At 60.9% G+C, this 25,748-nt stretch overlaps 2 protein-coding genes across 4 annotated transcripts; one reads left to right on the top strand and one right to left on the bottom strand.

Moving 5' to 3' along the window:
* The first annotated feature begins 1,266 nt into the window (after nucleotides 1-1,266).
* Nucleotides 1,267-18,359, top strand: THOC5 (THO complex subunit 5). 3 transcript variants are annotated; one of them, XM_058036640.1, is made up of 21 exons: nucleotides 1,267-1,309; nucleotides 2,719-2,830; nucleotides 3,138-3,218; nucleotides 3,587-3,730; nucleotides 5,080-5,193; nucleotides 6,457-6,554; nucleotides 7,101-7,247; nucleotides 9,857-9,971; nucleotides 10,400-10,532; nucleotides 11,408-11,485; nucleotides 11,660-11,700; nucleotides 12,834-12,933; nucleotides 13,062-13,170; nucleotides 14,649-14,750; nucleotides 14,843-14,939; nucleotides 15,194-15,308; nucleotides 16,715-16,818; nucleotides 16,912-16,999; nucleotides 17,108-17,223; nucleotides 17,783-17,973; nucleotides 18,151-18,359. In XM_058036640.1, the coding sequence occupies exons 2-21, from the start codon at nucleotides 2,735-2,737 to the stop codon at nucleotides 18,212-18,214; spliced, it is 2,133 nt and encodes a 710-aa protein (XP_057892623.1). In that variant the 5' UTR covers nucleotides 1,267-1,309; nucleotides 2,719-2,734; the 3' UTR covers nucleotides 18,215-18,359. The 3 variants fall into 3 exon arrangements, with proteins under 3 accessions (XP_057892623.1, XP_057892624.1, XP_057892625.1); XM_058036641.1 differs by lacking the exon at nucleotides 3,138-3,218; XM_058036642.1 differs by lacking the exon at nucleotides 3,138-3,218 and having other exon boundaries at nucleotides 1,299-1,309; nucleotides 2,719-2,770.
* An 855-nt stretch (nucleotides 18,360-19,214) lies between these two features.
* On the bottom strand, nucleotides 19,215-24,568 carry NEFH (neurofilament heavy chain). Its single transcript, XM_058036639.1, has 4 exons — nucleotides 23,776-24,568; nucleotides 22,470-22,669; nucleotides 21,632-21,756; nucleotides 19,215-21,323 (listed from the first exon to the last, which is right to left on the bottom strand). Exons 1-4 carry the CDS (start codon nucleotides 24,566-24,568, stop codon nucleotides 19,715-19,717), a joined length of 2,727 nt encoding a protein of 908 aa, XP_057892622.1. The 3' UTR covers nucleotides 19,215-19,714.
* Between the last annotated feature and the right edge of the window lie 1,180 nt (nucleotides 24,569-25,748).

The raw sequence follows: 25,748 nt of genomic DNA, 5'->3' as shown, positions 1-25,748 counted from the left end.
CTCTCTGGGGGTGGGGAGGGAGGGACTGGGGGTGCTTGGTGGGACCCCCACTCCAGGCTGGTGTCACCTTGGGGCTGCTCTGCCCCATGTCATGGGTGCTTCCTGCACCAAAGGACCTCCACCCGTGGGTGCTGGGATGCACTGAGAGACCCCCCAAAACCCCAGCGCCACCGGGGACCCCATCCCAGGCCCATGGGTACCCCCCAGTGCCATCAGGGACCCCATCCCAGGCCCATGGATACCCCCAGTGCCATCAGGGACCCCATCCCATGCTCCCCCCCAAGCTCATGGATGCACCCATGACCAGCAGGCACCCCATCCAATGCCACCCCCAAGCTCCTGGATCCCTCAGCACCACTGGGCACCCCAAGGCAAGTCCCAGCCCAGCCCATGGATACCCCCCAGGCCCATTGGGGACCCCATGCCAAGCCCCTGAAACCCTTCAGTGCTGAAGTGGACACCATCCCATGGCCCTCCAAGCCTATGGATGCTCCCAGTGCCTCTGGGGACCTCTTCTTGTGCCATTCTGAGCCCAAGGATCCCCCCAGTGCCATTGGGGACCCCATCCCCAGCCTCTCCCCAAGCCCATGGATCCCACCACCACCACCAATGACTCCATCCTGTGCCCCTCCCAAGGTCCTATGTGCCCCCCATCCTATTGGGGATCCCATCCCAAGCCCATGGGTACCCCCAGTGCCATCAGGGACCCCATCCCCAGCCCATGGGTGCCCCCAGTGCCATCAGGGACCCCATCCCAGTCTTCTGGGCACCCCCAGAGCCATCAGGGACTCCATCCCAAGCCCATGGGTACCCTCTGTGCCACCAGGGACCCCATGCCAAGCCCATGGGTAACCCCAGTGCCACCAGGGACCCCATCCCCAGCCCATGGGTAACCCCAGTGCCATCAGGGACCCCATCCCAGTCTTCTGGGCACCCCCAGTGCCATCAGGGACTCCATCCCAAGCCCATGGGTAACCCCAGTGCCATCAGGGACCCCATCCCAGCCCATGGACACCCATCAGTGCTTCTGGGACCCCTCTTCAAGCTCCCCCCATTCCTGTGGGTGCCCTTCTGCCCCAGGACCCCCCCAGTCCCGCCAGTGTCCCCAGTGTGGAGGGCTCACGCGTGACCACGCCCCTTTTGTTAAGCCACGCCCCTTTGTTAAGCCACGCCCACTTCACGAAGCCACGCCCCCGCGGGTCCTCCAGGGTGCCGGGTCCGCCAGGGGGCGCCGGGAGCAGCGGCCGCCGCTCCGCGCCGCGCTCGGTGCTCCGTGACGTCACTTCCGGAGGCGCGGAGGCGAGGCGCGGTGAGTGCCGGGGTGAGCCGGGACCCCCGGCCGGGGATGGGGGAGCGGCCCCGGCCCTGGGGCTGCGGAGGGGCGGGCGGTCCGTGACCCGCTGTGCCAGGGGCTCGGTGCAACTGGAGGGTCCTGCTCTGGGGGGCGAAGACCCCGTGCTGGGGGAGCTCTAAGGGCTCGGGCCCATGTGCGGGGCTCTCAGGGCTAAGGAGGGCGGAGAGTCCCCGGCGTGAGGGTCTGGGGCGGCTCTGAAGGAGTGGAGGGCTCTGGGTTCGGTGTGCTGGGCTCTGGGGGTTCTGGGAAGCTTAGAGACCCCGGCGTGAGGGTCTGGGGCGGCTCTGAGCGCGTGAATGGCTCTGGGCTCGGTGTGCGGGGATCTGGGGGTTCTGGGAAGCGGAGAGTCCCCGGCGTGAGGGTCTGGGTGTCTCTGAAGGAGTGAGGGGCTCTGGGCTCGATATGCTGGGCTCTGGAGGGCTGAGAGTCCCTGGCTTGAGGGTCTGGGGCGGCTCTGAGGAAGTGAAGGACTCTGAGGGCTCAGGAGAAGAGAAGAGACCCCGGCGTGAGCGTCTGGGACGACTCCGAGGGAATGAAGGGCTCTAGGCTCGGTGTGCTGGGCTCTGGAGGGCGGAGAGTCCCTGGCTTGAGGGTCTGGGGCGGCTCTGAAGGGGTAACGGGCTCTGGGCCCGGTGTGCTGGGCTCTGAGGGCTCTGGAGACGTGGAGGGTCCCGGGTCTGGGGGACATGGAGCAGCGGACGCCCCGGGATGGATGTGCGGGGCTCTGAGGGCTCAGGAGGGCGGAGGGGCTCCGGCGTGAGGGTCCTGGGCGGCTCTGAAGGAGTGACGGGCTCTGGGCTCGATGTGCTGGGCTCTGGAGAGGTGGAGTGTCCCGGGTCTGGGGGGGGCTCGCAGGAGAGTTCGCTCCGGGATGGATGTGCGGGGCTCTGGGGCGTTCTGGCGGAGCGAAGGCTCCCGGGTCTGTGAGGGCCCTGAGGCGGCAAAAGTCGCAGTCCGGGGGCTCAGGGAGGGGCTGAGCGCTCGGGCCCGGGGTCCCAGGGGAGCTCAGTGGCACTGGGGGGCTGTGGTGGAGCAGAACCCGGGCCCGCTGTGCTGCTCCGGGGGCTGTGGTGGAGCGGACCCCAGGCTCGCTGTGCTGCTCCGGGGGCTGTGGTGGAGCAGAACCCGGGCCCGCTGTGCTGGTCTGGGGGGCTGTGGTGGAGCGGACCCCAGGCTCGCTGTGCTGCTCCGGGGGCTGTGGTGGAGCAGAACCCCAGGCTCGCTGTGGAGGGCTGGGAGGTGCAGGATGGAGGGAGGCCCAGCGCACACTGCAGAGCCCAGGCGGGGCTGGCGGGAGGAGCCCGGGAGAGCCCCGGTGCGGGCAGGTTTGGCCCCCACGGGCTCACCCCGTGCTCCCTCCCCAGCCCTGCCGGCAGCACCATGTCCTCCGAGTCCAGCAAGAAGAGGAAGCCCAAGGTGATCCGCACGGACGGGGTCCCAGCCGAGGGCAAGCGGGGCAAGGGCGACACGGACCAGGTACAGACGTGCCCAGGGCCCCGCCCACACCCCTCTGTGCTGGCCTGGCTTTCCCTGCTGGAAAACAATCCCAGAGAAGCTGTGCCTGCCCCATCCTGGCAGTGTCCCAGGCCACGTTGGATGGGCCTTGGAGAAAACTGGGCTGGTGGAAGGTGTCCCTGCCTATGGGACTGGATGGGCTTTAAAGTCCTCCCTTCCCACCCAAACCATTCTGGAATTCCATGAATTGTGAGATCCAGTTCCCCCAGCTTCCAATGCCTCCTAAACTCCCACTGTGAATTCCTAAACCTGCTTCCATCTCTTTCAGGAGACACAAACACTCCTCTGGAGAGTGAGCTCAAAGCTGGAAGATCCCTCAGGGATTTGCATGGTGCCTTCAAACCCTCCCGTGAGCAGCAGGATAGTGTAGGATCAGCCAGAGTGGGGAGCGGGGTGGAGGAGGAGGAGCAATCACCTTCCTGGATTGTCCTCTGTGGTCATGGAGATCATGGAATATCCTGAGTTGGAAGGGATCCACCAGGATCCTCCAGTCCAACTCCTGGCCCTGCACAGATTGAATTTGCCAATTCAAATTTCTAACAATTAAAGACAGCCTGACCTTGCCAGGTGTTTTAGCGACTGGTGGGTTTGGGATTGTTGGAGCTGAGTCCCCTCCCTGTGTAAAGCCATGGGATTCATGGGCAGAAGTGGCAGCCTGTCCCCCAGAGCCCTTTGCAGAGGGAGGGATGAGCCACAGGAGTGTTCTTGCCTTGGCAGGATGCCAGGTACTACAGCGAGGAGAGCGAGGTGGATCTGCGTGACCCCATCAAGGACTACGAGCTCTACAGGGAGACCTGCCAGGAGCTCCAGAGGCTCATGGCAGAGATCCAGGAGCTGAAGAGCCGGGGCATCAAGGAGAATGTGAGGAGCGGCCTCCACGTGGGGTCTAACATGTCTGTCTTTGGTGTTAATCCCAGGAGAAGGGCAGCAGGAGGTGTGATGTCTCCTGGGCAGAGTCAGGGAAATGGAGCAGCCTCCCTTTGCCAGGCTGCTGGGGCAGGAATGGAGACCCTGGAAATGGAACAGTTTCCCTTGTCTTGGGCTCCAGGGGCAGGAACTGAGCTCTGGAAATGGAATAACCTCCCTTTGCCAGGCTGCTGGGGCAGGAATTGGGATCTGGAAATGGAGCAGCCTACCTTGTCTTGGGCTGGTGGGGCAGGGATTGGGCTCTGGAAATGGAACAGCCTCCCTTTTCCAGGCTGCTGGGGCAGGGATTGATCCCCTGGAAATGGAGCAGCTTTCCTTGTCCAGGGCTGCTAGGGTAGGAATTGAGCTCTGGAAGTGGAATAACCTCCCTTTCCCAGGCTGCTGGGGCAGGGATTTGGCTCTGGAAATGGAACAACCTCTTTTTCCCAGAACCCTTTCCCAGGCTGCTGGGACAGGAATTGAGCCCCTGGAAATGCAACAGCCTTCCTTGTCCAAGGCTGCTGGGGTAGGAATTGAGCTCTGGAAGTGGAACACTTTCCCTTGTCTTGGGCTCCTGGGGCAGGGATTTAACTCTGGAAATGGAATAACCTCCCTTTTCTGGGCTGCTGGGCAGGAATTGAGCTCTGGAAATGGAACAGCCTCCTTTTCCCAGGTTGCTGGGGCAGGAATTGGGCTCTGGAAGAGGAACAGCCTTCCTTGTCCAGGGCTGCTGGGACAGGAATTGAGCCCCTGGAAATGGAACAGCCTTCCTTGTCCAGGGCTGCTGGGGTAGGAATTGAGCTCTGGAAATGTTTCCCTTGCCTTGGGCTTCTGGGGCAGGGATTTGACTCTGGAAATTAAATAACCTCCCTTGCCCAGGCTGCTGGGGCAGGAATTGAGCCCCTGGCAATGGAGCAGCCTTCCTTGTCCAACCAAGGCTGCTAGGGCAGGGATTTAGCTTTGGAAATGGAACAGAGCCTCCCTTTCCCAGGCTTCTGGGGCAGGAATTGGGCTCTGGAAGTGGAATATCCTCCCTTGTCCCAGGCTCCTGGTGCCTCAGGCTGAGCCACCCCTGTTCCTGCTGCTGAGGCAAATGGCTGCAGTGATTCTCTGAGGAGCCTGGACCCCCTGTCAGTTACTTCCAGCACAGCCCTGTGGTCTGGCAGCAGGAGGCTCCCTCAGCAGCCACAGGGACATAAATGTGGCTCCACAGCAAAGCATGGAGCCTTTTTTTGTGGCAGGAAACCCCTGCAGAGGAGGTGCCAGCCATCCCTCCTGCTGCCACCCCTCTCTCCTGCCCTCAGGCCTCGGAGATCGACGAGCGGCGCGTGCAGAGCTGCGTGCACTTCATGACCCTGAAGAAGCTGAACCGCCTGGCCCACATCCGCCTCAAGAAGGGCAGGGACCAGACCCACGAGGTGCCAGCAGGGGCTGGGAGGGAGGAATGCAGCTTGGGGTTTAGGGGGGGCAGAGATGGGGCAGGTCCTGACTGGTCTGTGTGTGGGGTGTGAGGGGTTACACCTCAGCCAGGTTGTGGGGTTTGTTGGGAGGCTCTGTCTTGGTTTGAACAGACGGGAAGGCAGAAGGCTCCCCTGAAATGGAAAATGCAAACCCCCTCCTTACAAATTATTATAATTTAAATTTAAGAGATTCTCAAGCAAAGATAGGGGAATAAGAATAGCAGTTCTTTAGTAGGAAAATTTAAAAATATAAATGCAATAGTACAAACAAAAAAAAAAACATTGCCAGAGTCAGAGCAGTCCCTGCCCCCTGTGTGTCAGGGGGTGTCCCAGCCCCATCCCATGGGGGCTCAGCCCTCCTGCAGTGCCAGCTGTGGCTCTGCTGCAGCAGGGATCCTGCACAAGGGGGGAGTTTTCCTCTGCAGCTCCAGGGCTGCTGCAGATGGGCCTGGGCTCCCTCTGGCCGTGCAGGGCAGCAGAAAGCTGCTCCTCTGGCAATGCAGGGGGCAAAGGCTGCTGTGCTGTGCCAGGCTCAGATTGGATCCAGGCAGGAATGCTTGGCTCCTCCCCTGGGCGGAGCATCTCCCCATGGGATGCTGGGATTGGATCAGCCCTGCAGGGACACTCAGTGGCCATGGACAGCAGAGATCTGCTGGAGGGAGGGTTGGCTGTGGGAGAGATAAAGAAAAAACTGCCCATGAACAGCAGAGAACTGCCCCAGCTCTGACAGGTGGGGATAGAACACACAGCCCCAGCTGCACCTTTCAGCTTGAGACAGGCTCCAATTCTGATAAACTCCTGCTGGGTGCAGAGCAGCTGTAAAAAATCAATAATGAAGGAGGAGTATCTGCTTTTGTCTCAAGTGTAGCAGGAGGTCAGAAACTCTGTTTCAAGGGTCTGGTGTTGTGCAAGTGTATCAAGGGGGGTATGATTGGCCTCGAAGCTCCATACCCAGAGTTCTCAGAGAGGGGACTCTGTGTGTCCCAGCAAATGAGCCCTGTCCTGTGCCTTGGCTTTGAAATGTGAGGAAGCAGCAGGATCAGTCTCCTGTCACAATCCTTTGCTCTTCCAGTCCTTAAAAATGTCATTCTTCCCCCTAAAAATTGTTGCATACCCTAAAACCTGCTGTCCCCAGCTGCTGTAGTGACGGGGTCTTGGTGACTCTCTCTTGGTGACTGGTTTTCCTGCTCCATCCCTGCTCTGGCTCTGTCTGTGTTTCAGGCAAAGCAGAAGGTTGATGCCTATCACCTGCAGCTCCAGAACCTGCTCTATGAGGTGATGCACCTGCAGAAAGAGATCACCAAGTGCCTGGAATTCAAGTGAGCATGGCCAGGGAGCAGAGGGAGCATTGGTGTGTCTGGGATGGGTGGGGGAGCTCTTCCCACATTCACTGTGGGAGCACAGTGGGTGCCCCAGGTGTTTAATCATGGAATAGTTTGGGTTAGAAGGGATATTAAAGCCCATCCAGTGCCACCCCTGCCCTGGCAGGGACACCTCCCACTGTCCCAGGCTGCTCCCAGCCCCAGTGTCCAGCCTGGCCTTGGGCACTGCCAGGGATCCAGGGGCAGCCCCAGCTGCTCTGGGCACCCTGTGCCAGGGCCTGCCCACCCTGCCAGGGAACAATTCCTAATTCTCAATATCCCTCTGGCAGTGGGAGCCATTCCCTGTGTCCTGTCCCTCCACCCCTTGTCCCTCTCCAGCTCTCCTGGAGCCCCTTTAGGCTCGGACAATGGAGGTCAAAACAAGTTCTGCTCCCTGATGGCGGTGGCTCAGCAGCAGGGCAGGCAGCACCAGTGGGACATTCTCCTGTAGGACACATTGAGCACTTCCCACTTTTCCCTGGTCTGATCCATGTGTCCTGGCAGGTCCAAACACGAGGAGATCGAGCTGGTGAGCCTGGAGGAGTTCTACAAGGAGGCCCCCCCTGAGATCAGCCGCCCCGCCATCACCCTGACCGAGCCCCACCAGCAGACCCTGGCCCGCCTGGACTGGGAGCTGGAGCAGCGCAAGAGGTGGGTCAGGGGTGCTCCCATTCCCTGCTCCTGCTCCAGGGGTCTGGGCACACACCTGCAGTTCTGAGTGTCCCCACTCCATGTCCCACTCCAGGGATCTGGGCACACACCTGCAGTTCTGGGTGTCCCCACTCCATGTCCCACTCCAGGGATCTGGGCACACACCTGCAGTTCTGGCTGTCCCTACTCCATGTCCCACTCCAGGGATCTGGGCACACACCTGCAGTTCTGGGTGCCCCACTCCAGGGGTCTGGGCACACACCTGCAGTTCTGGGTGCCCCACTCCAGGGGTCTGGGCACACACCTGCAGTTCTGAGTGTCCCCACTCCATGTCCCACTCCAGGGATCTGGGCACACACCTGCAGTTCTGGGTGCCCCACTCCAGGGGTCTGGGCACACACCTGCAGTTCTGAGTGTCCCCACTCCATGTCCCACTCCAGGGATCTGGGCACACACCTGCAGTTCTGAGTGTCCCCACTCCATGTCCCACTCCAGGGATCTGGACACACACCTGCAGTTCTGGGTGTCCCCCCCCATGTCCCACTCCAGGGATCTGGGCACACACCTGCAGTTCTGGGTGTCCCCCGCCATGTCCCACTCCAGGGATCTGGGCACACACCTGCAGTTCTGGGTGTCCCACTCCAGGGATCTGGGCACACACCTGCAGTTCTGGGTGTCCCCACTCCAGGGATCTGGGCACACACCTGCAGTTCTGGGTGTCCCCACTCCATGTCCCACTCCAGGGGTCTGGGCACACACCTGCAGTTCTGGGTGTCCCCACTCCAGGGATCTGGGCACACACCTGCAGTTCTGGGTGTCCCCACTCCAGGGATCTGGGCACACACCTGCAGTTCTGGGTGTCCCCACTCCATGTCCCACTCCAGGGGTCTGGGCACACACCTGCAGTTCGGGGTGTCCCCACTCCAGGGATCTGGGCACACACCTGCAGTTCTGGGTGTCCCCACTCCAGGGATCTGGGCACACACCTGCAGTTCTGGGTATCCCACTCCATGTCCCAGCTCCAGGGGTCTGGGCAGACACCCAGAGCTGCTGGGAGAGCAGATGTAGGGATGAAGCTTTTCACACCCTCTTGTGTGGCTGGGACATTCCCTCTGTGCAGAGCTGGGCTTGCTGGGATCCTTGCTCCATAGGTCAGGGAGTTCTCTGGCACTGCCTGGTGATCCAAGGAGCAAAGGGAACCCATCCTGGCTGGAGCTGCTGCCATTCCATGCCATGGTGTGGAGCTGCCAACCACACCAGGCTGGGACAGCCCCGTGTCCTGCTGCTGGCATCACCGCTGTCCCAGGGCTCAGCTGCTCCCTGACTCTTGCCCCCTGGGAAAAGCAAACATGACACAGCATTCCTGTGTTTGGATAACAGGCAGGCAGTGTCCAGGAGCACCTTCTGGAAAGATCAGTTGGAACATGCTGGTGGGTGCAGCCTGAGGGCAGCTCAGCAGAGCAGATGAGGTGCTGGATGCCTCCAACCCTTCATGATTCCTTTTCCCAGAGCCTTTCCCTAAAACCTGGCTGCCTTTGCCTGGTGGAAGGCACAGGCAGGATCCTCCAGCTGGCTCTCCCTGTGACACAAGCAGAGGAGTGTTCACCTGCAGATCTCTGATCATTGCAAACCTCATGGAGACCCTCAGCTGCTCATTAAATTGCTGAGAGGCCTTGGAATTCCCAGTCCTCACTCTGTGGTGTCTAAGGAATGCCCCTGTCCTTCTCCCACCGCTGCTGAGGTGGGACATGGCCTGTTCAGCTGCTCACAAGCAGATGCCAGTGGTGCTGTGGGCATTTTCTGATGATGTTGGGGTTGTTGACATCCATCCATGATTTATGTTGGTGTTTTTAGCTGTGCAATCCCATTGGATTGGCTTTGGATTCTTCTCCACCTTATGTGAGGTGCCTTTGGAGTGGAGTGCAGGGATTTCATAGCTCTGTTTTGGGAAGGTGTGTGAACACTGGAGCTTGTGTAGGAGCCTCTTGGGATGTGCATTGACCCCCACAAACACAGTTTTGCTTGGAAGCAGAATCCAAGTTCTGCAAGGTCAGGTCTGTTCCCCCTCAGAGAACCCTTGTCCTGGGCAGGTCACTTCCATACCCAGTTCCCTGCTCCTGCTGGGAAAGGGCTTGCAGGCAGCAGCAGTGAGGGGATTTTGGTGTGTTCTCCCTGAACACGAGGTATCCAGGGCTCAGAGCATCATGGTGGCCTTGCATTTTCCTGGGTTTTCTCTGTTGAACCTTGGCTCTGTGACATGAGGTGGCTCTGGGGATATGAAGAGACAAAGCCTCTTAGGGAGCTCAGAGGGGTCATGGCTGCTGGCAGCAGAGCCTGGTGTGGGAGCACATCTCCTGAGGGAAGAGCCAGTTGCTGCCCCTTTAGAGCACAGCACAAGGCTGAGCTTCCCCTTTTCCTTGTTTGTTTTCCATCTCAAATCAGTTCCTTTCTGTCTCCCCTTGCCCTTGGTGTTGGGAGCTCTGTTTGCCCCATGTCTGAGCTCTCCTGGTTCCTTCTGTCAGGGCAGGAATGCTGGGGCTCATCATCCAGGTGGACCCCAGCAGGTTTAGAGCTGTGGTGAGTGGCAGTGACAGAATTCCCTCCCTTAGGCTGGCAGAGAAATACAAGGAGTGCCTGACCAGCAAGGAGAAGATCCTGAAGGAGATTGAGGTGAAGAAGGAATATCTGAGCAGCCTCCAGCCTCGACTCAACAGCATCATGCAGGTACCTGAGCCCTGCAGGAGGTCACACTGAGGGGCAGCTCCTGGGCTGGTTTGGGTCTGGAGATGTTTCATTCCCACTCAGGGTGGGCAAGGGGCAGATCTGAGACCCCTCCAGAGTTTCCTTTTTTATTTATGCAGCAATTCCTGCAGAACTGCAGCTGCAGGAGCTGCTAAATGGGCCTTTCCCTGGAGAGCCCAACGCAGTCCCAGCCCCCTGTGGCTGCCTTGGGAGGGAGGAACAGGAGGAGGAGCTGGGTTATTTCCAGATCCAAAACTTTCCCAGTGAGACAGCTGCCAGCCCTTTCCTGGGGCTCTCCATGTTTAACCCTGCACCACCACTGCTGTGCCAGCTTCATCTCCTGCTGTCTCAGGGTGAGGAGGATGAGCTGTTCCCCTCGCAGTGATGAAGGCTCTCCCTGTCATTCCCAGGCCTCCCTCCCTGTGCAGGAGTACCTGTTCATGCCCTTCGACCAGGCTCACAAGCAGTACGAGACCGCCCGGCACCTCCCGCCGCCTCTCTACGTCCTCTTCGTCCAGGCCAGTGCCTATGGACAGGCCTGTGGTGAGCACCGAGGGGCCAGTGCCCCCCCAATGCCCCCCACGGGCCAGATGTCACTCCTGCCTGCAGCAATCACCACTTTTTGGGGTGTTTTCCCCCTGCCTGCTCTGCTGTCAGATTCTGCTGAGCACAGAGCAGCGGGGTGGCCCCACGGCGCAGTGAGGCAGCAGCATTTGAAACCTTGTTTGCTCAGCTGCCTCGCTGGGAGAAGTGCTTGGGAAGCTCCTTCCCACCCCTTCCCCCCTTGCCAAGGTCAGCAGGGATGTCCTTGCAGGCTCTGAGCAGCCTGTGAGCTGGCTCAGTGCTGTCACAGCTTCCCCAGAGCTGTCACCCCCTGCCTTGTGCCACCCGGGGACCCCAGGCCTTGTAGAGGCCGTTGCCACAGCTCACCTAGAAACCTTCACCCCTTTGTATTTTGGGGGGATTTCTGGAGCCTCCCTGAGCTGGGAGGATTTCCTGGAAGAGGTGAGGATCCCACTGGCCTGTGCACACCTCCTGTGTAGTGAGGGCTGTGGTGTGACCTGTTCCTCTCAGTGCCAGAGGAGCATGGAAGGACGCGGTGGTGCTTGGCCACACCAGGTTCCTGCTTGTCCCAGCCAGATCCAAACCTCTCCTGGCTCTTAATAAACATTTGGCCCTTATGGTTTCCAGGAAGAGTCCCTCAAAACCCAGCGTTTACCATCTCCTGACCCCATCCTGCCCAGGAGATCCAGCCCAGTGGTGGCCTTCCAGAACCTTCCAGACAACCTCTCTCCCACTGGCCTTTTGCTGGAGCTTCCTTCACCAGGAACCAGGAGCTTTAGGGGCAGGGCTGCTCTGCTCACTGCCTTTGCAGCAGGAATGGGATTGCTGACTCAGTTTTCCTGTCTCCTCTGCAGATAAGAAGCTGGTGGTGGCCATAGAAGGGAGCGTGGAGGAAGCCAAGGCCCTTTATAAACCACCTGAGGACTCACAGGGTGAGTTGTGGTGTTGCCCTGGGGACTTGCTCCTCTGTGCCTGCAGCTCCTGGCACCCTGCTTCTGTTGGGAGAGGGGTGTCAGGGCTTGGGAAAAGCCCTGGTGGTCCTGCTGGTGGTGGGAGAGCTCAGCCCTGAGTGGTCCCTGCTGACACCTCTCTCTCTCTCTGCACAGATGATGAGAGCGATTCCGATGCAGAGGAGGAGCAAACCACGGTAAGGGACAGCACTGTCCCCCTCTGGGGAGAGCTGGGGCTGGGAACTGCCCCTGCACACTCTGAGTGTGTGTGGAACTGCAGTGATGTCAAATGCTGACCTTTCCTGGGAGGAGGGAGCTGCCATTTCCAGCTGGTGTCCCAAATGCAGGAGCAGGCAGGGTACAGAGCTGCTCCTCTCGTGTCCCGTCCCTGCAGCTCCGGCTGGAGCTGCTCCACTTTGTATAAATAGCCTGAGGGCAGGGAGCTGTGTCCAACAGGGAGGGATCTGTGTCCATCCCGTGCCAAAAGCATTCTCTGCACCAGGGCTTGTTCAGCACTCCTTGGAGGAAGTGTTTGTCCTACAAATAATTCCTGCTGGATGCTGAGGGGAGGATGGAGGTGCTGGTTGCTCCCAGCAGCAAAGCCTGAGGGGGCTCTGGGCCTCCACTGCCACCAGCAGCAGCAGAGCCAGGTGTATGGGGATGTTCTGTGGGGAAGAGTCTCATGTCCAAAGAAGGGAATGGAGCTGGGCAGGGGCTCAGCCTGGAGCAAAGGAGGCTCAGGGGGCCCTTGTGGCTCTGCACAGCTCCTGACAGGAGGGGACAGCCGGGGGGGTCGGGCTGTGCTCCAGGGAACAGGGACAGGATGAAAGGAAAGAAGAGTGTGCCAGAGGAGGATATTGGGAAAATTCTTTCACAGAAAGGGCTGTCCAGCCTGGCACAGCTGCCCAGGGCAGCGGGGGAGTCCCCATTCCTGGAGAGAATGAACAGCCATGTGGTTGTGGCACAGGGGGACGTGGGGCAGTGGTGGCCTTGGCAGTGCTGCAGGGGTGGTTGGACCTGGTGCTCTCAGAGGGCTTTTCCAACCTAAAGGATTCAGTGATTCCAGGTTCTGCCTCTTGCAGTGGGAAAGCTTTTGGGCCAGCAGGTCCTTGGCTTTGTCTCCCAGGAGTGGAGACATTCCCTGGAGCTGAAGGAGTGACAGGAGCTGGAGCTGAGTGAGGGTATCCTGCTCCTCTCCCTCTCCAGGACAGTGTGGCCCTGGTGCTGGGGGATTGTGGAGCTGGACTGGAGGGAAGGAGCTGTGTGCTGGGAAGGTCCATGGGTTGGTGAGGAGCAGGAGAAGGCTCTCACAGCTGTTTTGCCCCCCCAGAAGCGGCGCAGGCCCACCCTGGGTGTGCAGCTGGACGACAAACGCAAGGAGATGCTGAAGAGACACCCCTTGTCTGTCACCCTGGACCTGAAATGCAAAGGTGAGAGGCTCTGGGGTGTGACAGCAGCTCAGGGACTGTCCCCAGCAACACCCTGGGAGGAGCTGGAAGTGTGGAGGGGTTTCTCTGAGCTGGAGCAGGCACCAATGTCACCCCTTCTGTGTGGGCAGATGAGAACGTGCTTCACCTGACCTTCCACTACCTGATGAACCTCAACGTCATGACAGTGAAAGCCAAGGTGACCACTGCTGTGGAGATGACCACGGCCATCAGTGCTGGGTAAGGAGAGCCCTGCGGGCAGCAAGCCTGGAGATCACCAAGCAGTGACTTCATGGGCTTTGGGAGCCCTGCAGAGCCTGGAGATCATTGGGCAGTGACTCCATGGGATTTGGGAGCCCTGCAGAGCCTAGAGGTCATTGGGCAGTGATTCCATGGGATTTGGGAGCCCTGCAGAGTCTGGAGCTCATTGGGCAGTGATTCCATGGGATTTGGGAGCCCTGCAGAGTCTGGAGATCATTGGGCAGTGACTCCATGGGATTTGGGAGCCCTGCAGGGCCTGGAGATCATTGGGCAGTGATTCTGTGGGATTTGGGAGCCCTGCAGAGCCTGGAGATCATTGGGCAGTGATTCTGTGGGATTTGGGAGCCCTGCAGAGCCTGGAGATCATTGGGCAGTGACTCCTTGGGATCCAGGAGCCCTGCAGAGTCTGGAGATCATTGGGCAGTGACTCCTTGGGATTTTGGAGCCCTGCAGGGCCTGGAGATCATTGAGCTGTGATTCTCTGGGGTTTGGGAGCCCTGCACAGCCTCGAGCTCATCAGGCAGTGATTCTGTGGGATCCAGGAACCCTACACAGCCCAGAGCTCATCAGGCAGGGCCCCCTCTGCCCCCATGGGTCTGGGAGCCCTGCACAGCCCAAGCACCTTCCTCCCCCTCTCCTCTGCCATGACAAGCCAGACTCGGGGAGTTTGGGAACCTCTCAGCAGTGCCAGAGCTGTCAGGAACTGGGGGAAAGTCTCTCCTGCTGACACATTCAGCCTCCCTCCCACAGGCAGAGCCTGCAGCTCCTTCACCTGCCTGTTCCTGAGGTCACCTTGTCCTGAGCTCCAGAGATGCAGCTGCCTGTGCTCCCCAGAGCCTGCAGAGCCTGATTGGTGTGAGGAAAAGCTGAAGTGGCAGCTTTGGGAGCCTGCCCAGGGAGCTCCCAGCAGCTGCCAGCTCTCTGGTGGCTCTCTCTGGCACAGGAGGTGCCTGAGGAAGAGGGAGGTGGGAAAAGCTGGTCTGAGCTTGCCTGGGAGCAGGTGCTGCTTCCCAGCCTGTCCTATATGCAGCCTCCTCATCCTGTTGGGGTTCTCTTCCTGCTGCAGACACCCCAAACCCTCTGTGACAGCAGCTGGAGATCCTGTGCAGGGTGTTCCCTCCCTCCTGCTGCCCTTGGCTGTGTTACCCCAAACCAGGGAGGCTGTGCCTTGAGCCAGACCCCAAATCCTGCAGCCCATTGTGCCTGGTCAGTCCTGTGAGTAGTCAGACAAGAGGAATTTCATGGCACTAGAGGGAGCAGCTTCCTGGAAGAGCAGGAGCTGGGGCCCTGTGATTTCCATCCTGGAGACAGCTCTCCCTTTGGAGTGGAATTAGGGAAAGTCATTCTGCTCTTGAATTTATGAAGCTCATAATCCCCTTCTCTGGGTTTGGAGCCTGTTCATGGAGGGATGCAGAGCCCAGACTGCTGCTGATTGACCTCTCCTCTCTTTCTGCCAGGGACCTGCTCTCCCCAGACTCCCTCCTCAACTGCCTCTACCCAGGGGACCACGGCAGGAAAACGCCCAACCCGGCCAACCAGTTCCAGTTTGATAAAGTGGGGTGAGTGTCACCCAGGCCATTGCCATTAGTCCCTTGCTCCAGCACAGCAAATCCTCCCTGCTTGATGTGACCCTTCCTCATTGTCCCCACAGCATCCTGACCCTGAGTGACTACGTGACAGAGCTGGGACACCCCTACGTGTGGGTGCAGAAGCTGGGTGGCCTGCATTTCCCCAAGGAGCAGCCTCAGGCATGGCACAAACCCCTCCCTTCTCCCCCACAACATTGGGCTGAGCTTTGGGGTCCTGTCCTGTCCCCCTGCTGGCCCCAGCTGTCCCCAAACCATGGCTGGGGCAGGCTGAGCTGGGCTGGATCTGTGTGTGGGGCCACACTGACGTATTTCCTGTCACACATGTGACAGTCCAAGCCCTTTTAGTGCCTGAATGATGGGTGCCTGTCCCTGTGGGGATGTGGCTCCTGGCCTGACATCCCTCCTGCCCACAGCACACAGTGGCTGCTGACAATTCCCTGAGTGCCAGCCACATGGAGCTGACAGTGAAGCTGCTCCGGAGCCGCCTGCAGTCCCGCCTGGCCCTGCACAAGCAGTTTGCATCCCTAGGTGAGTGCTGGGCTCCCCACCCTGCCATGGGGACAGGGGTGCAGTGGCAGGGTCCTGACAGACTCCCCACCCTTTCCCTGGGGACAGGGATGTAGTAGCAAGGTCCTGCCAGGCTCCCTGCCCATTCCTTGGGGACAGGGGTGCAGTGGCAGGGTCCTGACAGACTCCCTGCCCTTTCCATGGGGACAGGGGTGCAGTGGCAGGGTCCTGACAGACTCCCTACGCTTTCCCTGGGGACAGGGATGTAGTAGCAAGGTCCTGCCAGGCTCCCTGCCCTTCCCTGGGGACAGGGGTGCAGTGGCAGGGTCCTGACAGACTCCCTGCCCTTTCCATGGGGACAGGGGTGCAGTGGCAGGGTCCTGACAGACTCCCTACGCTTTCCCTGGGGACAGGGATGTAGTAGCAAGGTCCTGCCAGGCTCCCTGCCCTTCCCTGGGGACAGGGGTGCAGTGGCAGGGTCCTGCCAGGCTCCCTGCCCATTCCTTGGGACAGGGGTGCAGTGGCAGGGTCCTGCCAGGCTCCCTGCCCATTCCTTGGGGACAGGGGTGCAGTGGCAGGGTCCTGCCAGGCTCCCTGCCCTTCCCTGGGGACAGGGATGCAATGACAGGGTCCTGCCCATTCCTTGGGGACAGGAGTGCAGTGGCAGAGTCCTGCCAGGCTCCCTGCCCTTCTCTGGGGACAGGGGTGCAGTGGCAGGGTCCTCATGCAGGGAAGCATCTCTTCCCTGCTCAGCCAAGCTCCAGGTGGCTGTGGTCCTGAATCCCAGTTATTCCAAGTTGCTACCCATCTTCAGCCAGTGCCTGCACTGGGAGGGAGAGTGGAACAGCAGCAATCACAGGAGAGGTGACATCAGCTGGCTGATGTGACATTTGATGGGTGGCTGTGCCACCCTCAGCATTCTCAGTTGTTCCCTCAGCCCTTGGGAGTTGTAGGAATGAAGGAACTGCCCGATTTTGGGTGGCAGAGGAAGGCTGTGGCCCTTCCAGTGCCCAGCACCTCTTTGGGAATGGCCATCCCAGTGCTGGATGGTGATTTGGGATATGGTGGGAGGTGAACTGCACACCATGCATGTTGTGTGCCTGTCAAGCAGCCAGGGATCCCGTGGGATCACAGCCCAGGGCTCCAGTGGGATCACAAGCCAGGCATCCCATGGGATCACAGCCCAGGGATCCAGTGGGATCACAGCCCAGGGCTCCAGTGGGATCACAAGCCAGGATCCCGTGGGATCACAAGCCAGGGATCCAGTGGGATCACAGCCCAGGGATCCCATTCAATCACAGCCTGGGCTCTGCTGGGCACCTGGTGGAGCTGCTGGAGGATAACATCATGCCCAGGTCCTGCTTTGGGAGTGTCCCCACTGCAGGACAGTGGCAGAGCAGTGTCCCCAGCCCTGTCCTTGCTTTCAGAGCACGGCGTTGTGCCCGTGTCCAGCGAGTGCCAGCAGCTCTTCCCCACCAAGATCGTCTCCCGCCTGGTGAAGTGGACTGCCATTCCCTATGAGGATTATGCTGTAAGTGCTGAGCACGAGGCTGAATCCCTCCCTTCCAGCTCCCTTCCAGCTCCCACGTGGCACTGCAGCCATCATTCCTCCTTCTCCTCTCAGGAGCTGCCCTACACTAAGGATGTGATAGAGGCTGGCTTGGCTGAAGACACTCACCTCTACTACATGGCCCTGATAGAGAGGGGAACAGGTAGGCACCTTTCCTTCCCTTGGGAGCTCCCAAGCCTCATCCCAGGGCAGCCTCATGGGTAGCCCCTCTGGCTGGAGGCCCTGTGAGTGACACCTTTTTCCTGCTCAGCCAAGCTCCAGGCAGCTGTGGTGCTGAACCCTGGTTATTCCACGCTGCCTCCTGTCTTCAGCCTGTGCCTCAACTGGAAGGGAGAGAGGAACAGCAGCAACGACGACAACATTCGGGTACTGTGGGGTGGGGGCTGCATTTTAGGGTGTCCCCAGCAGATCTGTGCCCATAACAAGGGAATGTTGGGGTGAGCTGGTGGCTGGACACTCCTTTGTGACCGTGTTCACAGGAGTCTCAGGAGTCTCTCTTCACGACACTCAGGTTGAGGGAAGAGATGAGGATCTGACTCCATGTTTCAGAAGGCTTGATTTATTATTTTATGATATATATTACATTAAAACTATACTAAAGGAATAGAAGAAAAGATTTCATTAGAAAGCTAGCTAAGAATAAAATAGCAAGGAATGATAACAAAAGTTTGTAGCTCGAGCTCTCTGTCTGAGATTCATTGTGATTCACTATTAATTACAAACATCTAACATGAGCTAATTAAAGATCCACCTGTGGCATTCCACAGCAGCAAATAATCAATGTTTACATTTTGTTCCTGAAGCCTCTCACCTTCTTAAGAGGAAAAATCCTAAAAAAAAGATTTTTCATAAAAGATGTCTGTGACACTCCTGGAAATGCAGGGTAGAGATCCAAGCCTGTGCCAACCTCATCCCTGTTTTCCAGGCCATGGAGAGCGAGGTCAATGTCTACTACAAGGAGCTGTGGGGGCCCAAACCTGGCTACCAGCTGCTCACCAACCAGCTGCAGCGGCTGTGCATGGTGCTGGACGTGTACCTGGAGACAGAGCCCCACGATCCCAGCGTGGAGGGGCCCAAGGAGTTCCCCCAGGAGAAGATGTGTCTGCGTCTGGTCAGGTGGGAGCTGCCTGGGGGTGAGGGTGCTGCCAGGCTCTCTGGTGGTGTTGCTGTTCCTGGAGGCCTGTCCTAGAGGGATCAGCCCTCACAGTAACCCCAGAATTGGGTCTTGTTTGTGGGTGCTATGGGAGGTTCCTGATCCCTGTGGTCACAGCCTCCCCTCTTCTCCTCTTCCAGGGGTCCCCTGCGCCTGAAGCCCTTCAAGTTCAACTACCCCCAGGGGTTCTTCAGCCACCGCTGAGCAGCCCTGGGGCTCACTCTGGGATGGGACTCGTTCACTCTGTGGGAGGAGTGTTCCCACCCTGACATTTCTACTCCTTTTACAATGTTTCGGGGTTTGTTTGAAGGTTTTGTAGTCAAAGGGATTAAACTGAGCTCAAGAAAAACTATGTGGGTGCCTTGTCTGTGCAGAGGGGCTGGGATGAGGGAGCTGTGAGGGCTGCAGCAAGCCTTGTGTCCCAGCCCTGGGCTCTGACAGCCTTTCCAGGGATGCTTCCTGCCTCCTGACTTCCCTCCCCAGCACAGGGACTGGGGAGCTGAGGTGGCTAAAAACTGAGGTGGCTAAAAATAGCCCTTCCAGAGCCCGCAGTGCAGCCCCAGCCTGTCCTTGCCCGCTGGCTGCCATCCCACTCAGCACAATCCCTGCATCTGGGGGGCTTCTCTGCTCCCTGGCCTTGGAGGGGAGCAGAGTGGGGTCCTGGCACAGGCAGGAGGAGGGGTGGGACATCCTGGCAGGGAGTTGGGATGTGCCCCCTCCGCTGCACTGCTCTGTGTGGGGGTCCCAGACTGGCAGAGCTGGAGTTCCATCCCCCCTCCCAAGGTCACTGTTGTCACTGTCCCTCCTTCATCCCAGCCTCTCTGTGTCTCCCCTGGCAGTGATTTCTCCCCCAGTAGGGCTGAGAGCCCCTCTCCCACTCCCCCCAGCCCTGCCCTGCCCTCGGTGCAGTGCTGCAGTGCCGGGCTGTGCCGCAGCCCGTGGGTTAAACCAGGCTCTCCCAGGCCCTTGGGAGCCAGCTTTAAAAAAAGAAGGAAGGGAAAAAACACACTGAAATCCTTAGGAAATCATGGCAGGGCTGGCCCTGTTTCCATGCTCAGGACACAGGGTCCTCATGCCTGCTGTGGGGTGTTTCCCCTCTGGAAAGCCCCGTGTCACCCACCCCAGCCCTGGGTGACAGACCACAGCCCCACATTCCCACCTTCCTTCCCCTTCTTCTCCCCAGGACAAGCCAGCAGAGCCAGGGTGTCTCTGTAAGCACTTTTATTTGGTTATTGCACAGAAAGCAAAGATCAGTGGGCTGAGGTTCCTGGTGCACCGTGTGTGTCTGTGAGCATTCCAGCAGCTCCCAGCCTCTCCCACCTCTGCCCCAAGGGACTGGCACCCCCAGGGCAGGGCAGGACCCCGCCAGCCCCCCCAAGCAGCTACAGCTCTGCATTGCACTCATCCATCCATTGCACATACATTAAATAAATGCACTTAGAGGAGAAGGGTGGTGGGGTTCCCCTGGGGGTCCCCCCTCTTCCCCTGGGTTATATTCAAGTGTTTAAATGTGGCGCTCGGCGAATATCACGTTCTGCGAGGGAAGCAATCGCCCACCCGAGGGGCTCTCACGGGCCTATTGCTAAGGGAAAGCCTGGCCTGGGGGTCCTGGGGGTCCCTGGGCTCCCACCCCGGGCCCAGCCATGGCAGGGAGCGGAGCAGCTCCCGTGCCCGGAGGTGCCTGCGGCTCCCGGGACCTTTCCGTCACTTCTTCCCCGGCTCTGGGGCTGTGCCTTCCTTGCTGGAGGGAGCCTCGGCTTTGGGGGGTTCCTTACTGGCTTTGGGCTCATCTTTGGGTTTTGCTTTAGCTTTGGGTTCCTCTGCTTTCTTGGGTTCCTCTGCCTTCTCCTTCTTGGGTTCCTCCACCTTCTTAGGCTCCTCTGCCTTCTCCTTCTTGGGCTCTTCCGCCTTCTCTTTCTTGGGCTCTTCCGCCTTCTTGGGCTCCTCCACCTTCTCCTTCTTGGGTTCTTCCACTTTCTTCTTGGGCTCCTCAGCCTTTGGCTTTTCAGCCTCCTTGGTGGCTGCTTTGCTCACCTCCTGCTGAGGTTTTGCTGGAGCCTCCTCAGCTTTTCCCTCTTCGGCAGGTTTGGGGCTTGGCTTGGTCTCTTTGGCCTGTGGAGCTGGAGGCTCTGGCACAGCAGCCGCCTTCTCCTTTGGTTTCTCCTCGGGTTTCTCCTCTGCCTTGGCTGGGATGTCCTTCTTGGGAGCTTCCTCCTTCTTAGCCTCCTCAGGCTTGGAGGGAGCCTTCACCTCCTTGGGCTGCTCCTCCTTGGCCGGGGCCTTTGGAGCAGGGCTTGGCTCCTTGGCTGGGGCCACCTCTTTCTGTGGGGACTTGGCCTCCTCCTTCATGGGGGATTTGGCTTTCTCTGGGGACTTCACAGCTGGAGGTTTGGCTTCTTCCTTTGAGGGGCTTGGGGGCTTCTCTGGGGACTTCACAGCAGGGAGTTTGGCTTCCTCCTTCAAGGGAATTGCAGGTGGCTCTGGGGATTTCACAGCTGGGGGCTTGGCCTCCTCTTTAGAAGGGGCTGGGGGTTTCTCTGGGGACTTGACAGTCGGGGTCTTGGCCTCCTCTTTTGAGGGAGGTGTGGGTTTCTCTGGGGATTTCACTGTCGGGGTCTTGGCCTCATCCTTTGAGGCAGGTGTGGGTTTCTCTGGGGATTTCACTGTCGGGGTCTTGGCCTCCTCCTTAGGGGGCATTGGTGGCTTTTCAGGGGATTTGACAGCTGGAGTCTTGGTTTCCTCCTTTGAGGGGGTTGGGGGTTTCTCTGGGGACTTCACAGCCGGGCTCTTGGCCTCCTCCTTTGAGGGGGTTGCAGGTTTCTCTGGGGATTTCACAACTGGGGTCTTGGCCCCCTCCTTTGAGGGGGATGGGGGCTTTTCAGGGGACTTGACTGCTGGGCTCTTGGCCTCTTCCTTTGAGGGGGACTCGGGTTTCTCTGGGGACTTGGCCTCTTCCTTTGAGGGGGACGCAGCCTCCTCCTTTGCAGGAGACTTGGCCTTTTCTTCTCCCTCTTCTTCAGCTTTCTCCTCTTCTTCTTCTTCCTCCCCCTCTTCCTCCTTCTCTTCAGCTTTTTCCTCCTCAGCCTCTTTCTCAGCCTCCTCCTCCTCTGTGACCTCCTCGGTCACCTGGATTTCCTCTGTCTGCTCCTCCACAATCACCGTCTCCTTCTCTGATTTTTCCACCACCTTGATCTTCTCCTCGCTCTTCACCTTGATGCTGGTGGTGATGCTGGGAGGCTTGGGGACCACCTCGGGGTAGGAGAGCATCCCAATGCCAGTCTCGAGCCGATACTCCTCCCCTTCCAGGAGCTTTCTGCCAGGGAGAGACCAGGGCAAGGCACTCAGTGATGGCTTCTCCTGTCCCCCCATGACCAGGAGCTGTCAGCAATGTCCTGCAGCTCCACCTCCCTCCCTGCCCCATCCTGGATGATCCTCCCGCTCCTGTGGCCTGGGATGAGCAGGTTTCCTTGCCCTTCCCTCCACACACCTCGGGGTCACCCAGCTGGACATTGCCCACCATGGATGGATGATTTGCTCACCAAAAGGAGCCCAGGTGTTAACAAGAGACCTTGATCAGACTTGGCTGAGACCCCCCCACACACCTTCCCCTGCCCCCTGTACCTGTAGGCAGCAATTTCGATGTCCAGGGCCATCTTGACGTTGAGCAGATCCTGGTACTCGCGGAGCTGAGCTGCCATCTCCCACTTGGTGTTCCTCAGCTCGTTGTCAAGCTGCTGGATGGTTTCCTGTGGGCAGACAGAGCAATAATGGGAGGGGACACATGGCACAGTCCCCAGGAGCAGGGGGACACAAGAGCACCCCTGAATTGTCCCCTGGTCTCCAGCACCAGGGTGTCCTCACGGAGGAGTCTGCAGCCACCTCCTCCTGCAGACACACAGGCAAGGGGACACAGCCAGGGGTGCGCCCAGGGTGTCCACGTGCCTTGGGGGACCTGGCAGGAGGCCTGCATGCCCTGAGCAAGGAGCTGCACTCCAGCTGAGCCCCTGCATGCTCCCAGCACTGCCTCCAGCAGGGACACACTGTGGGAATGCTTCTAGAACTTGAGTGAGTCCAGTGGTAACTGAACTCCAGCTGGAGGCTGGTGAGAACCACCCTGGGGACTGCGCTTCATTCCAGGGCCACCAAGGCAGCCCTCACATCCCAGATCTGGAGGACAGGATGTGGTCCAAACCCTGGACACACTTCCATGGCGTTTGTGCCCATCCTCACAGGCAGGTCAGTGCCAGGCAGAGCCATGGGGCAGCTCCAGGGGAGCTGAGGGACACAACAGCCTGGACACCACCTCAGGCTCTGGGTTCCTGGTCCCTGTGGGCTGGGGAAGGCCAGTTCTGACACAGCCCCGAGCATGTCCCACAGCTCCTTCCCATCCCTGAAGCCAAACCCCAGCAGCGGGATGGTCCCTCCCCAGCCTGGGCCGCTGCCCACTGCGCCACGGCACCTGGTAGGACAGGACATCTGCATGGTGGCGCTCCTCCGAGTCCTGCCTCTGCCTCTCCAGCGACTCCTGGGTCCCTTTGAGGGCCTCCAGCTCGGTGGTCTTGGCCTGGAGCTGCCGGCGGTACTCGGAGATCTCCTCCTGGGCCAGGCGCATGGCGTCCGTGTTCACCTTGGCCACCTCGGACAGCTTGTCCAGCCTCACTGCGAGGGAAAAGGGAAGCTGCAGGGCGGGGGGAGGGAGGCTGCAGCCTCCCCTCCTTGGGGAAACCCAAACCTGTCCATGCCACACGTCCCTGTCCTCTGCAGAGCCACCCCGGGCTCCCTGAGCCCTCTGCCTTCCCCACCCCTCCCTCCATCTCTGCCGGGAAGTGAAGGAGGATGGGCAAGACGAGCTCGGGGCCGTTTCTGCCATGCTGGACTTCAGCCAGTGCAGATCCCCGCTGCAGCCCCCGCCTCCCCTTCAGCTGTGCCACAGCCCCCTGCCCCACAGCCCTGGCCCGAGGCGGGGCGGTGGCTTTGCCGCAGCGCCCTGCGGACACCCCAGGGGACGAGGGGGGCACAGAATGAGGGGACAGGAACGGGGAGCAGCTATTCTGCTGTTCCTGGGGCAGCCCCCGCCCCGCGGGACGGGCGCCCGGGTCGGTGCTGCCGCTGCCCGCGGTGCTGAAGCTCCGCTGTCCGCGGTGCTGGAGCCGCCCTGCGCTCCCCGGGGCTCAGCCCGGGGTGCCGACCCCACCCTCCGCACCTTTGTGTCCCCCACCCCCAAAAAAGACCACTCTCTGTCCTCCCCTCCCTGTCAGGGATGCGGTCCCGCCCCCCAGCACTGCAAGCACCCCCGGTCTCGCCCCGGCTCAGAGGGAGCAGCACGATTCCCTGCAGTGTCAGGGGAGTCCGGCATCCCAAAAACTTGGTCCTGGAACTCTCCTCGGAACTCACTGCGGGGCAGAGGGGAGTCGGGCAGGGCAGCCGCGGGCACTGGGGCTCTGCTGGCAGGGATGGGATCACCCTGAAGCCCTCCCAGGGTGCTGGATGTACGGGAGGTCCCTGCACACCGCCAGAGTGGGGGGCACTAACCCTCTCCGAGCACAATATAGGAGGGCTCGCTATGCCAACACCCTCCAGGAGCACAGCAGAGCTGGGAGGGGTCCCTGCACCTCCTGGGGTGGGGGTAACTAACACGATCCAGAGAGAGGAGGGTTCCGCATCCCTCGGGCCTCCCTTTGCTCCAAGCCCATCCCGGAGCGCGGCAGCCCCGCGTGTCCCGGGGGAGGTACCGGCATGTTGGGCAGCCCCACCCTGGCACTCACCGCGGAACCACTCCTCGGCCTGCAGGGTGCTGCGGGCGGCCGTGCCCTCCAGCTGTGCGCGCAGGTCGCGGAGCGCGGCGGTGACTCCGGGCCGCAGGGAGGCGGGCGGCTCGGCGGGCAGCTCGGGCCGCGCCCCGCGCAGCAGCGCTCCCACCTCGGCGCGGTGCTGCCTCCGCAGCTGCTCCGCCTCCTCCCGCAGCGCCCGGGCTCGCTCCTCCAGCGGCGCCCGCGCCCGCTCCTCCTGCGCCGAGCGCTGCGCCAGCCCGCGGGCCGCCGCCTCCAGCTCCGAGCGCTGCCGAGCCTCGTCCTCCAGCCTTCCCCGCAGCGCCGCCACGTCCTCGGCCAGGCGCGCCCGCTCCAGCCGCAGCTGGCCCTTCTCGGCGCCCAGGCGCAGCACGGTGCCCCGCATGTCCCGCAGCTCCCGCGCGTACAGCTCGCCCATGGCCGAGCGCCCCGCCTGCTGCTGCCGCAGCGCCGCCGCCTCGGCCGCCAGCGCCCGGTTCTGCTGCTCCAGCGCCCGCACCCGCTCGATGTAGCCGGCGAAGCGGTCGTTGAGCACCTGCAGCAGCTCCTTCTCGTTGCGCGCCCGCGGTTCGCCGTTCAGCGAGTCCAGGCTCTCGGTGGAGGACGCGGCCGCGCTGCCGCCGCCGCCGCCCGCGCCCCGCGCCCGTCCCACCACCGGGGCCGGCCACGAGTAGAAGCCGCTGGAGGCGGCGGAGCGCGGGGCGGCGCGGCCCGGCTCCTTGCGGAGCCCCCCCGGGGGGCCCAGCAGCGTCTCCAGCATCAGGCTCATGGCGACCCCCGCCCTCGCTGCGGCACCGCCGCGGCCGCCCGCTTTATAGCGCTCGGGGCGGCCGCTCCGCCCCGCCACCGGCACCGGCAGCGGCACCGCCCCGCGCCGCCGCCGCAGCCCCGCGGGTGCGGGGGGACACCGTGCCACGCCCAGGTGGGGAGCGGGAGCCGCAGCAGAAAGGAGAGGATTGTCCCCCGAAAGGAGAACGGGGACCACGGGGCACAGCGGGAGCCCGGGAGCAGCAAACAGGAGCACCGGGAAGGGAGTGGAGAGATCCCGCAGGGAGCACGGAACCCCCCGGTCAGATAGCGGGACCCCCGGGAATAGAGAGTGAGAGCCCCGGGAAGGGCGCAGGGAGCTCCTTGAGGGAGAACACATCCCCTGCAGGGAGCAGGACCCCCGGGAATAGAGAATGGGAGCCCCGGGAAAGGAGCAGGGAGCTCCTTGAGGGAGAACACATCCCCTGCAGGGAGCAGGACCCCCGGGAATAGAGAGTGAGACCCCCGGGAAGGGAGCAGGGAGCTCCTTGAGGGAGAACACATCCCCTGCAGGGAGCAGGACCAGCGGGAATAGAGAATGGGAGCCCCGGGAAAGGAGCAGGGATACCCCAGGACAGAGCAAGGACCCCGCGGGAAGTGGAGAGCCCCCAAAGCGAGAAGGGACCCTCGGAGCAGAGAGGGGGAAAAGAGGAATAGAGGGTGGGACCTTCAGATGGAGGTGGGACCCCCGAGGACAGGGCGAGGACCCCGTGGAAAGGGAGTGGGGAGATCCTGTGTGACCGTGGACCCCCTGGACAGCGTGAGGAACACCTGGGAATAGAGTGGGGTCCCCAGGAATGGAGAGCGGGACCCTGGGGAGGGGGCTGGGACCACCCAGTACGGAGCAGGACCCCACCCCGGTGTGAAGGAGGAAGGGAGGACCCCCGGCTGGCACAGACGCCCCTCCACGGGTGGGGCAGCGACCCTGGGGTGGGGCCCTCACTCGGTGTCCCCCCGGGGCCAGGCACTGACTGGGGGAGGGTGCCGGGAGGGTGCCCCGAGGGGACAGGGGACAGCCCTGTGGAATGATGGGGAGCTCCAGGCAGGGAGGGATGGGACGGCCAGGTCTGCCATTCCGGCTGGAGGGGGCATGGGGAAGGGGATGGAGACAGGGATGGGGTGGGGGGATGTGACCCCCAAAT

This window comes from Melospiza georgiana, chromosome 18 (assembly GCF_028018845.1).
Source record: "Melospiza georgiana isolate bMelGeo1 chromosome 18, bMelGeo1.pri, whole genome shotgun sequence".
In the NCBI taxonomy this organism is placed as follows: domain Eukaryota; kingdom Metazoa; phylum Chordata; class Aves; order Passeriformes; family Passerellidae; genus Melospiza; species Melospiza georgiana.
Note: the sequence above shows the minus strand (reverse complement) of the source record. Positions and strands in the feature narration are given on the sequence as shown.

Coding starts and splice junctions, on each gene's coding strand:
- THOC5 (XM_058036640.1), top strand. CDS start 2,735: ATGTCCTCCGAGTCCAGCAAGAAGAGGAAGCCCAAGGTGATCCGCACG. Junction 14,940..15,193: donor TCCCCAAGGAGCAGCCTCAG/GCATGGCACAAA, acceptor TCCTGCCCACAG/CACACAGTGGCTGCTGACAA. Junction 17,000..17,107: donor CCTGATAGAGAGGGGAACAG/GTAGGCACCTTT, acceptor TTTCCTGCTCAG/CCAAGCTCCAGGCAGCTGTG.
- NEFH (XM_058036639.1), bottom strand. CDS start 24,568: ATGAGCCTGATGCTGGAGACGCTGCTGGGCCCCCCGGGGGGGCTCCGC. Junction 22,670..23,775: donor GGCCGAGGAGTGGTTCCGCG/GTGAGTGCCAGG, acceptor TTTCCCTCGCAG/TGAGGCTGGACAAGCTGTCC. Junction 21,324..21,631: donor ATCGAAATTGCTGCCTACAG/GTACAGGGGGCA, acceptor TCTCCCTGGCAG/AAAGCTCCTGGAAGGGGAGG.